This window comes from Anser anser (assembly GCF_964211835.1).
Source record: "Anser anser genome assembly, chromosome: 1".
In the NCBI taxonomy this organism is placed as follows: Eukaryota; Metazoa; Chordata; class Aves; order Anseriformes; family Anatidae; genus Anser; species Anser anser.
Genome location: NC_139720.1, coordinates 36,529,719 through 36,542,271, shown reverse-complemented (window position 1 = coordinate 36,542,271; position 12,553 = coordinate 36,529,719). Strand labels below are relative to the sequence as shown.

At 38.5% G+C, this 12,553-nt stretch overlaps 1 protein-coding gene across 2 annotated transcripts in view; it reads right to left on the bottom strand.

Annotated features, from left to right (window-relative positions):
• The window catches only part of SRGAP1 (SLIT-ROBO Rho GTPase activating protein 1), a 150,840-nt gene that overhangs the window by 33,124 nt on the left and 105,163 nt on the right, over positions 1 to 12,553 (bottom strand). The window contains exons 7-12 of one of the 2 annotated variants that reach the window (XM_083821498.1): positions 11,762 to 11,983; positions 10,855 to 10,956; positions 7,905 to 8,102; positions 7,700 to 7,784; positions 3,359 to 3,386; positions 842 to 944 (exon numbers count right to left, since the gene is read on the bottom strand). In XM_083821498.1, the coding sequence (XP_083677624.1) occupies positions 842 to 944; positions 3,359 to 3,386; positions 7,700 to 7,784; positions 7,905 to 8,102; positions 10,855 to 10,956; positions 11,762 to 11,983 (738 nt within the window). Of the gene's footprint in view, positions 1 to 297; positions 332 to 841; positions 945 to 3,358; positions 3,387 to 7,699; positions 7,785 to 7,904; positions 8,103 to 10,854; positions 10,957 to 11,761; positions 11,984 to 12,553 lie in introns of both variants that reach the window. The other variant, XM_083821499.1, reaches the window with a different exon arrangement.

The window sequence follows — 12,553 nt, the reverse complement described above, 5'->3', positions numbered from 1 at the left end:
AATGTATTGCTATGTATTTTTTGAAGCTTGCTTTCTTTTATCTTTGTCAGCCGGTGTCCAAAACCACTAACTGACTGTGATGGGGAGGTGTTTGTTAATGAATAAGGGAATATCCATCATTTAAGACTACAATCACTCCACAGTTACGCCACGGTTCAGTTTTGCCTGCTGTACTCGTAATATCATTTCTTAATGCAAACTTCCCCCTTCAGCTTAGTGAAAGAACTAATTTTGAGCCAGGCGTGAATGAAACCCGAGAGTGAGGCAGAGATGGTTCTCTTTTCACCAGAACTATACCTGATGTCTTGTGTGAGAGTTCCTTCGGCCTCGGCTAGACGCATTATTAGAAATAAAAGTATGAGAAAGAAGAAGATAGTAAATACAGCAAAGATATAAGATCCATAATAGTGGTGATCACAATTTCACGCAATATAATAAATTCCTAAAGTCAAAGGAAATCAAAAGCTGGATATCAAACCCAGGCTAATACTGCTTTTTCACAGACTTTGAATATTGAATGTAACTGAAATGGCAAGCCAGAAACTGTGCCAAGTTGTGGGGTACACCGCTATTTCCCCTATCTTCTAAATGATGCTGTTTCCTAATAAAACCAGGCTGCCAATCCTATCCCTACTTGATTAACAGAACTGTAGGAAGACTATTGTGAGAAATGAATCCTCCTCTTTCCCTCTGACTTCAGGAAGTATTATATTGATCAACTGGGAAAGAAAAGAGCCCCAGGACAGACTTAAACATAATGATCTGCCTCAGCTCACGTGAGGCCGTGACCATTATAGTAGGAAGTGTTGAGATCAGCCACTCCAGTGGCTGGTGCCAGTACCTTGATGAATGACTCCAAATCACCATTAAACAACTTAGCACTATACTGTGATCGGGGTCTGGGCTTCCTGTGTTTCTGGGGCTTAGGGGGAAGATTTGGAGGCCTAAGGGAAGGGAATATGATTACTGAGCAAGTAGAATTAAGTCATACAATAAAACAAAATGTCTGTAAAGTCACGGCAAAACAACAGAGCATTGTAAAGGGAGAAATAAACACATTACTTATCAAGCAAAGACTTTCCATCAAATTTAACTGTAACACAATGATTAAAGAGTGAAGAACTCCCCCATTAAAAATGCATTACTTATGGATAAATACTGACATTCTTTATGAATACCCGTTTCACAGTTTTACCATACACATTTATTCCAAACAATGCACAACTGGAATGGCCATTTCTTGTCACTGTCATGCATGAAACGTGCAGCCAACACTGGAATTCACGCTGCCAGCTGCGGCAGAACATGGGGCACTTGAAGCACCTCAAGCAGAAAAGTTGCTACCTGCCGGAGCAGCTTCAAATTCAGATTGAAACTGCTCAGCACGCTCCCAAGATGCTTCAAAACCAAACTCTGCATTTTCAACTTGAGCCAGCAACAGTACACAGCTTTAACCTTCCACATACAACCATCAGCATCTTTACACAGGGAAAGAAACACTTTGCAAATTAGCTAAAGGAATTAAAAGGATGTTATCAACGTAGAACAAATAAACAAAACCAGTATAGCAGAAAAATAAAAGAAAGAACACACAAAACTTTGGTATGCAAAACATTCATCTTGCATGTTACATGTTACGCATGTGATGACTATGACTGACAGAGATTACAGGAAATAAATATTCTTCTTTTTTTGTGAGTGTCATGGCACTCCACATGCCAACAGCTTCTCTAGTTCTCCTGCATCAGCAGGCCAATGTTTCTATGGCTTCCTCAGGAATCAGTAAAAAATTACAAGGTTTTGGGGAAACAGTAAGGAGCACTACTTTAAATCATAAAACATAAAGTGGTGGGACTCTGGTCCATTCTTGTACTACCTGCTATTTAATTTAAACTCATCTTTAAGAATGCCCTCTTCCCTTCTACATTTTAACTTTGATCTTGAAGAACATTATCATTTGCATGTCTTACAGACTGGAAACTTAACAACCCTGGGGTAACAGATAGGTCTTACCCAGAGTGGGGAAACTGGTCCCAAGGATCAGATGGGGAGGACCTTCTCCCTCAGAGCTTCTTTTACTAAGTGACCAGGTGTGGGAAGACAGGAGTTAAGAAGGCTTCAAGCTGTTCCTTCACTTTACTAAGGTAAAATCATTGCCTAGATCCATCGTTTTCTTTCTGCTTACAGAACAAGGAATTTAGGATGAGGTGAGCCTAATGAGTCACTTAATTTGGAGTCAGGAAATAACATTTTTTTCATTAGGCATAAGCTTGCTGACTTCCATGTACTGCTGGTAGCATCTGGGGTCAGAGTTTAAGTCTCAAAATTAATGTCAGCAATTGGGAAGAATGCTCCAATTTGTCACCACTTTTCAACTGTGGTCATGTAGGGAAGGAAGGTGAGTAAGTCCAGCTGATGGAGCTGAAATGGACCATGAGTCAGTGGGAAGAGGAAGAAGGGAGCTCTGAAGTCTGTAGAGATGTTCCCAGGAATATGGGGGCCAGACAGAAGAAAATATACAAAACCAAGTGGTCTAGCAAATGCAGAGCCAGAGCTTGATCCAAACTTTTTAGCTGGAAGAGCAAAACTTCTGTTCTTTTTTTTTTTGGTTGTTGTTGTTTTGTTTTGCTTTGCATTGTTTTTAATTCAAGATAAGGGGTGGCAGCAAAGTCATTCCTACCCAGGAAACAAAAAGTAGAAAGAGAAGGCATTGAGCAAGGATGTATTGACTGGAAAGGGCAGGGAAGAGAGAGACCAGGAAGGTTAGTCTGGATGTTCCTGCTCCCAGCAGTACGGGAAACGTGGTGCCCAGAAGCAGCAATACAGGAAAGCGGCAGCTGCAAACTGACAGTCTGATACCCTCGGGGTTGCAGCGTGCTTGTCTGTGTTTATGTCTGGAAGCAGCCTCACAGGTGTGGCATTACACAACCAAAATGTATGTCCTGAACAAAGCAGGGAGACCTAACACAGTCTCCCTTCTCTTCTGTGAAGGTGTAGACCCATTTAAGTATCAAACACATGGATACTGAGGGAAACATGTATTTTCTTCTGAACTGTGCATTCTGCTCAATAAAGATATATTTTTTTTCCTAGCACCAAAAATCCATCTGCAATGTCCAAATTCACAAATATTTTCAGTGATTTCCCTGCTTCTCCCACCATTGACACTGGCCTAAGCAGCTCACAAGAATGCCGAAATGTTAAAATGCTGAATGTTAAAACACACAGTGCCTGTACACAATTTAAGTAACAACAACAATAATGTTACACATCATTAGGAACTTGCTTTTACGTGTGTGATTTCTGTTTTATTTTCCATTTGTAGCTCTCTAACCCAAGTTAAATAAAAATGTCTTACCTTGTTGTCATGTATTCAGCCCTGTGACCTAGAAAAGTTGAATAAACAGGAAACAAAAATGTGCATGTTTTAGGTACATCTTCAGTTGTTTGTATCTAAATTATGCTTGGTAAATTGCTTTTAACCCTAACGTTCACATTACCAGCAAAAGATAGACAATTATACAACTAATAAGACAATGCGGTTATCTACCACCTCCACAGCTGCATTTAAAATCCAAACACAATCCATGTTATGGAACAACTTCTAAGAACCCTGCGCACTATAAAGGATCATTTGATACTGTAAATAATTTGAAGCAAAACTCCAAACAATGCCTATTGGTTTTGCGAATGTATTTTTGTTGGCTAAATCAGTATAGAGATAGAGCTGCGCCAATATTAGATTACATTTCCCTTGGTGCCTTGTGCCTAAACCTGTTCAGTGCAGAAAATGCAAAGCTCTGGACATCAGTGGCTTGCTGCTGAAAGACTCCTTTTCATTTGTGTAACTGCAGGAAAAAAATACAGCACTATCACTGGGAAATTATGCAACACAGACATAAGAAGAGTGACAATTGCACAGAATTGTACAGAAGCAAATACTGTACTCCAGAAAGGTTCATGGATAACATTTGCAGAACAACAGACCAGTAAGTCAGGCACGTGCCCCATGTAAATGCATGATAACGAAAAGCAAAATAATCAAATAGTAGGATGGTCACGGTATGGTAAGTTCCCACCGGTCTTGTTTTCCCAAAGGGAGATTGCACCCTATAAATTTACTAGAATTCTTTGAACGTGTCAGTAAAATACTGGGTAAAGGAGAATCAGTGGAATTAACTTCTTCAGAAATTCAAGGTCCTCTGATAAATGTCTTCACAAGAGGCTAATAAGTAACTAAACAGCTATGGATTGAATAGCAAAATATTATCACTGATCAAGAATTAGTGAAGAAAAGGGAAACTGAATGGAATTGAATGGTCTATTTTCATCATAACAAAAGTGTAATGGTCACTTACTCAAGCCTTCCCATCAGAACCACTTATGTAATACATTTACTGAAGTCTTAGGGATATCACAGCAGCTAAGGAGGCAGAAAATTGTGCAAATAGCTAAAATACTTTTTTATCGAGTCCTGACAAAATTGTGAAGCCCTTCAGAAGTGTTTATCAATGCTAGGGAAGAAGACACACAATGGCAAATTGAAGTCAGTATTGACAGGTTCAAATAATAGATATTAGGGAAGGAAGAATTAAATACCTATGCAGCTAGCAGAACTACAGATAACTATGCTGACTCGGAAAATCACTCTGAGCATCACTTGGACTAGCTCTAAGATCCCTGTTCAGTTTGAAAGTGACATCAAAAAAACTTGCAATACTGCAAAAAGAATAAAAATCAGTGATATGCAAAAATAATATTATCTGGCAATCTCCTGGTGCACGTGAAATACTGCACAGTACTGAATACCCTCCTCTGAAAATATATTAAGCTCTTGGAAAAAAATCTCTGGCATTGATAAGATGTGCAAAGTTTGTTGGCACTTATTTTACAAAGGTGAAAAAGAGGGATAAAGATGAGCATGTTAAATAATGAATGACATGGAAAGGGAAAATCAGGAACTTCTCCCTGCTCATACAACCAAGGGAAATTCACTGAGACTAAGAATTCCAATAATAAGTGCTAGTTAAACAAAAGATGTTACAAATCCCAAGTCTGGAGGTTTTAAACACATCTCTGATATTTAATAAATGAGGGTAAAAACTATCTGGGACACAGAGTCAATTTCTTTTACAACTGCTTGTTCTCTTCTTGCATTTCTCTTTGCTTGGTTCAATAGATGTGCCTTGGGTCTGAATTAACATGGATATAAGTGTGCTTCCTATGTATAGTATCAATTTTGTTTGAGTATTCCTCATTTACTGTTCCAAATTTGCACATGCATACTCAGCACAGAGCATTTTATCTATCTTCCTTGTGCAGATCATGAAAATGCATCTGCAGTGTCCATGAACAGCAATGGATTGGAGTAACTAGATGATCAGCTGGAACAGAATCCAAATGCTGTCAGTGCTGTGGACACCACAATACTTTGGAATTTGGAATAAAAGCAAGAGAGGGTGCCAAAGAAAATTACTGTTCAGACCATCCTCTCCCTCTCTTTTATCCTTCTTCACTCCTCTTTCTCCTCTCCCCTCCATCTCCCCCCATTCCCCCTGCATTACTTAATTTGGCACCCTGTGTTATTTGTCAGCTGTCTTGCTGACATGAAAGGTTCCAGAAGAGGCAGTCTGAGTGGAGCAGGGGAGCAGTTAGTTCACTTCCTAAAAAGAAATATTTTCTACACTAGCTACTAGTAATAATGTTTGTAATTTTACTGTGATTCTGCCCTTTCAGTTATCCCTATTCAAGGCATGCACAGAATCCAGGTCTTCCTTCCCAGGCATGTGTGCTGTCATGCAAGACATACCTCAATAAAATGGGGTACCCAAAATTTTTTACCTATAATAACGGTGGCTTTTGCTCCAAATATCAGCTTTGAATGTGCATTTATACATTTGGGATACTATTTCTATGGCGTGATGATAGAATAATAACTATGTTCAAAAACACTGTGGGCAACAGAAATAAACGACTTGGGGTTACAGCTGGCTGGGTCAAAGGGAATGCTCCAAACAAAATGGCCCAAGCATGCCCGAACGGCCCAGAGTCTGACAGCAATTTATCACTTAAGACATCCTGGATCCTTTTCTTTGGATCTCCTTCGATACTGTTCTTTCCTTACTTCTTTCCAACATGCATTACGCAAAGGATCCTACTGACTTTTATTCTTCTCCCTTCAGTAAATGATCATGTATTTTACTGGGCTTCCAAATAAAAAATATTTACTTTATTTTTCCAAATATATTTTTGTGAGCATTTGGAGGAAAAATTTCCTCATTTTTGACCAACATAGCTGCACATTTTTTGTGGGAATAAACTTCTCAGCACTTGGAACCAAATCCTACTAAATGAAAACTTCTATGAGAAAGAATATAACATAATTAGCTGTCTGAAAACAGTTACTATCTTCTACAGTCCAGCCCTGCATGAAAACACTGCTTATTTCATGCTTAGTCACTCCCTGGACAAGGGCTTTGTTTGGGTCATAGCCACAGAAATGTTAATAGCTGTTTAGGCACCTCCACAACTGGATTTTTGGATCTGGTGTTTTATATTAAAAGCATGAAGATTGTCTGATTAACAACACATTTTTTTGGCAGTAAAAAGAAAATAAATTGACATATCCTGTTACTCTTCAGAGAAAAAGTTTCCTTTCTTGTGTCTGAACTTTGAATTACAGTCTTTAACCTTCAGGAGAGGATTTTTATTCTTTGTGGTGTAATACACTTCCTCTCAAGTCTGTAGCACTCTGTGTGGCATGTGGTATGATTCTCCTTTTCCCTTTGGTCCATAAGGAAGTGCCTGCTGGGAGGGCTGCTAAGAGGTGGGCTGGAACTATGCATAATGCCTGATTCATTACTGTCCCAATTCTGTTTTACTTCCTTTTAATTATGGGAATCTGCTCATTTGGTTTGCATTTTAAGATGTATTTTTTAAAAATTATGGAGTGTGTTCAGGACAATGGATAATTCTCTGTCATCATAATTTGTAAAAATTCAAATAATCGTACATGCAATAACAATAATCAACAGGTACAGAGCTATGCATTAAGTTTTCATTCATTCCAATTCACAATGTGAAAATACTTTGTAGAATCCCACATCAATTAAGTCTGTAAGAGTCTCACTACTGAAGTAGGTGAGGAACTACAGTGAAGTCAGGATTTAACCTATTACCTTTCATAAAAGCTTCACTGAGTTGTAAGACTGCAAGAAGGACATTCTTGTCCATGTGTCAGAAATGTTGCACTAGCGTGTCTATTGTTAGATACGCATCCTGATAATTTTGCATGCTTAAAAAATGTCACTTTCGTCTAACTCTTAAATAAACCCCAAGTCAACAGAAATCATTGGGAAGTAGAAACAGTGCATTTATCACAGCTCTCAAATCACCCTGCGTTGACTGTGTTAGCTCTCCTTTCAGACATGAGATTTTTCATTCAACAGTTCCATCTCCAAATATAGCCATTTGTCTAAACATATGCACAGTGGAAATAAATATCCGTTGTAGAAATACATTTGATTTAGGGTGTGCAGACTTATCACTGCATCAAAACTATGACTGATTAAAAATCAAATCTATGCTTAGTGGACAATTGAGCTTTAAGCTCTGTCACTTTCTCCAGCATACATCCTGAATTTCAGGTGGTTCATTGTATAGTCTGGAATCACTTTTAGGTTTATTGTGCGATATTTACCTTCTCCAAGTGTCCTCTGCAGCAAGTCATGCTTTGCTTGAAGTTTTGTGATGAGATTACTACCTTCCAAATATTCTCTGAATTTCTGTAGAGATGAAGATCAATCTATTATTACGTATGTGACTTAAATTCCAGGAATTTCTGCACAATGTTTACTTCAGGTGTTTGAACTGTTATCACATGAATGAGGAAGCAACCAACATACCATGAAATAGAATTGCTCGGTTTCCTGCTGGTTAGCTCTTCTTTTTGCAATGCTAGGCTTACTCAGATATGTCTCAGAGACCGTGGACTTCACAGACTCTGTTGAGCGACTGTGCTGGAAACATTCTGACACATCGTAGTCTTCAATGGTGACCATATCTTGTATTGTTTGCAAGGTAGCCTCTGTTGTTTTCTTAACCTGGTGTTAAAAAAGCACATCTTAATAAATGGAAAGATAAACATGTACCAGAACAGCTTAGAATGGAAGCTCATTACTTAAATGAATTCTCTGGCACACTTGCCCAAACGGTGTTGTGTAAACATGAAAAATTAAATGTACTAAACCAGATATCTGTGTAACACAAAAATCACATCATTAGGCTTCACATCTAGTTCTCTGCTTTACCATGATACAATCCATAAACATTGATGTACTGTTGTGTTGACTGTATGTGAGAGAAATGTGATATGATTTTATAATGGTCCCTAATTTGGGGCAACAGGAAATAGAGATGACAGGCTGTGCTGAAGGGTTAACTCTTCAGCATATGGCTGAATCTGCTAGTTTCAACATATATATTAAAGGATCTGGCTAGCAGAATGTGTTCTTCCATGTTAAAAATCCATGGGACTGTGCTGTGGTATGAAGGACAATGATGTCTGGACACAGCTGGAGGAGAGGGTTGGCAAAAGAATATTTTACACCAGTCTCACAGCACTTCCTATGGAGCATAGTCATGATGGAAACCTGGGGATGGATGCCTTGGAACAGAGGATGCAGTGTTTCCGCTAGCAGTGGAATAAAAATAACTGGCAAGATTGACAAGGATGTAATTTACCTCCAAGTTCTGCTTTTCAAGACTCTCTTTAGTAGAGTCAACTGAATCATGCACACTTCTACACACACTTCCAGTGCAGGAAAATAACCTTCTTGTGCCTGCCAACATGATTTCCCCCTCTATGTCCTTACACTTACTGGTGAAAAATATCTTTCTTGTTCCTTTTGTCTTTGCTACCTTGAGATGCTTTCTAAATTCAAGTGTTTTTTTTTTTTGTTTTTTTTTAGAGACTACCATACAAATCTAACAGGCATTACTATTTTGTTCTAGGCATTCAAGACATGACATAGAATGAGAAAAACTCAAATCCCAAAAGCTTATCAAAAAAGCACACACAAACACAAAAACATCCCTGTACTTTAATTTAGGAACAGATACCCATTTAAACTGAGGGCCTTTAACACTGCCTTAAATTGGATAAAAGTTCAATTTATACCCACGGTGGGGCCTCTCTCTACTGCTGGAGCAGAAGAAAGAGAATGGCATTGTATTTCTGTAGTTTACAAAAAATGTATTTTGCTAGGTGAGCTATTCCCATGCCAGGCATTCAGTACTCCTGTTTATAAATAGCTGCAGCTGAAAGCATAACAGATTTTGACTCAGCTACCACAAAAGACAGTCCAAATTCCTTTGACCTTCAGAAGTAGCAATTTGGGGACTGGACAGAGGGTGGTCACAGAAGACAGTAAGTGTGCTCAGTGGCTTTCTGCCACAAAACTATACGCTATAACATGCCAAAGAAATATATGCCCTGCAAGTTTTCACTGAAGCACTCGCAAAATATAGAACTTAGTACTATAACCACATGGACAGGTAAAAGATGAAGTTTCCAAACATCTATAAAGCAGGCAAGGATCTACATGCCGTAAAAAGAAGCCAAAGGAAATTCTATACTCTGGACAAGTGAAGCATTCATACACATATCAGTATCTGTAGGTAGTTAAACATACAACACCTGAACCAGCTGAACAAGTAAGGCTTCCAGAAACGTAGACCTTTGAGACACTTGATGTTAATTCCTAAATTGTACTTCTTTTAACATCTCTGGAACTGCCTCCAAATTCAACCCATTTGACCATTTTGTAACAGGCATGAAAAGTGGTAGTTTTATATCTGATGCATATTTAACCTCCTAAGAAAAGGCTAAGTGCAAATTCTGTGGTTTTCCATGTTTATCACATCCACAAAGTTGGCTACCAAAGGAGCCTCTACATAGTACTTTGCCAGTGATCTTCAAAATTAAGTTCTATGCCAGGGTAAATGGGTCTCAAGAAGTAGTGTGAGGTGATGGGCATATGAATATGGGAAAAAAATCAGCCTGTTTCAACTCTTTCAACTCTTTTCAGTTCAATGGTTCTCTAAAACTGGACAGAACAGTTATCAGAAGAACCAAGTGATTTCAATAACTCAAAAGAGCACTAACATCTAACATTTGAGTGTCTGGAAGCAAACGTTTGGTTAAAAGAAAAAAAAAAAGAAGAAAAAAGCACCATCTAAAATACAAGAAATTCTTTAAGAATCAGAACTACTGGATGAAATATGTGGGTAAATAAATACAATCATTAGGAAAAAAAAAGATCAGGTGTTTTTCTCTCTGTTGAAAGTTATTTACACAGTAAATTTATTTTCATATTTTCATATAATTATTCACATGATTGATAAATAAAAGTGTGAAAACAGACTATAATAATTTTGGAGACAGATGTATAGAAGCATATGAATATACATATGTTTTAGCTGAAACTGAATTACCTCAAACCTCTCCTGAAAAGGACAATGAACAATACATACGTAGCCAACACATGTTGCTGTTTCGTTCTGGTTTGTTAGTATACTTGGCTCAGGCAAACAGCCATGCTTACCACAAGCCAAATCCTGCATTCTTTTACATCCCCTGAAATGTCTCCAACAGAAAAAAAAAAGGTATATAAGAAGCTTTTTCAGTCACGGTTCTAACTTAGCATATTTGTCAGTATTTGTTTTTAAAATTAGGACGGCTCATATAGATTGAAGCCATTTTACTGTCGTTTACGTGCTTCTGACAAGGTAAAAAACACTGCATCTTCCTGAAAATGGTGTCCGATGCATAGGCCATGCATACAGAGACCTTACCTCCTCATTTTCGATTTTGAGAGTGGCCAGCCGTGACTGTAGCTGCTGATACCTAAGCATAAGCTCTGCTTGCACAGGCTGCTGGGCAGTGACTTGACAAACCTAATAAAGAATCAGAAAGAGCTGTGAGATACAAAGAAGAAAAAAATTCAGGTCTTTGGTTGCTCTCCTTAACATGAGGTGAATTCCCACCAATGCCATTAAAATGTAATAAAGCAGACAATAAAATGTAACCATCTACATTTAAAGCATTTATATGCCACAAGGTGTGGAACTACACACCCCATTTTAGGACTACAGAGCACAGCCCTGTTTGTATGGCTGCTCTGTGTTGCTTTTCTGTCATACAGAAATGCAAACCCTGGAGTTGCCTTCCTGTAAAGATGTACACAGGTGATTCTGTGTTCTACTTTGCTACTGGCCTTTGGAATACAAGAGCAGGGCACAGCTGGGGAACCCTGTATTCTTGAAATCTCCAGATGATAAAATGGAGAACAAAGGGAAAGGGCTGCATTTCAGTGGGCCCAGCTTGGAGATCTGCAGCTGCTCTCAAATAACAATCACAAGTGCTGTTACAGGAGAGAGAGGTAAAGAAAACATAAAGTCACTACTTACATTGGTGCTGGACTGAGCACAGGCTGGCCAGCAAATCTTCTGGATATGTCATAATGGGTAATACAGAATACAATAACACAGAATACAGAATACGCAACACCTTTATTTGGGAACTCTGAAGAAGCTCAGAACAGCACTGCAAGTTTTGCAAAAGGTTATTGCTTATCTACTTGATTTTAGGTAGCAATAGCAGCTGTTACCATTCTGTGTCTTTGTTAAAGGGGATAAAATTTCTATCCTGGTATACAGGAAGAGAAATAACCACTGTGGGGATATTTGTCACTATACAGACCTCATCACCCATATGAGACTGGAACTCAAATTTCATTGGCGGACAAAAAGCAGTGGGGTACATTTCCATGAATCTCTGCTTGTCACTTCGTGGCTCCAAGCTGTCAACTGCATTTTCAATGATGTCTAGTCCCTCATGCCTGGAAGTTTCAAGGTTATACTCCGCAGAAAGATATGTTCTTAGGGCTCTGTTCAGACTTGCGTGGTATCCAAGATCACAACACTAGTAACAGAAAAAAGAGAGAAGAAAACCAGTTAAAAGGCAAGAACACCATTCCAATACACAAAATCTTAAATTATCACTAAAATTTTATGTCCAGAAATTTTCTGTCTTCAAAGTATTTTACAAAATATCTTGTACATCAAAACACAGTATTAGGGTCAAAACAGTAAGCATTTAGTATCCTCATTTTATTGCAAAAACTAAAGGACAGTTTTAGAAAAGAGATCAAGTGTACAAGTACAGCAATATGTTTGCATTTGTTTATCTGATACAGATGTGCAATGACTGCATTTACATAGAAAAGTTCTGGGACAGCAAGAAGTGGGCTTTATAGTATTATTGTCATATGTAAGCCTCAGATAATCAATTTAAATATATCTTGATATACCTAAGCATATAAGTCAATGCTAGCACCTAACTGAAAATGAATAAGTTCTTGCTAACCATGTATGTGCCACGACAAAAAAACAAAACAAAACCCCACAACTGCTTCCCACATTAGTGACTCAAAGCCCACCCAGCTCCAACCCCCTGCCATGGGCAGGGACACCTCCCACCAGACCAGGCTGC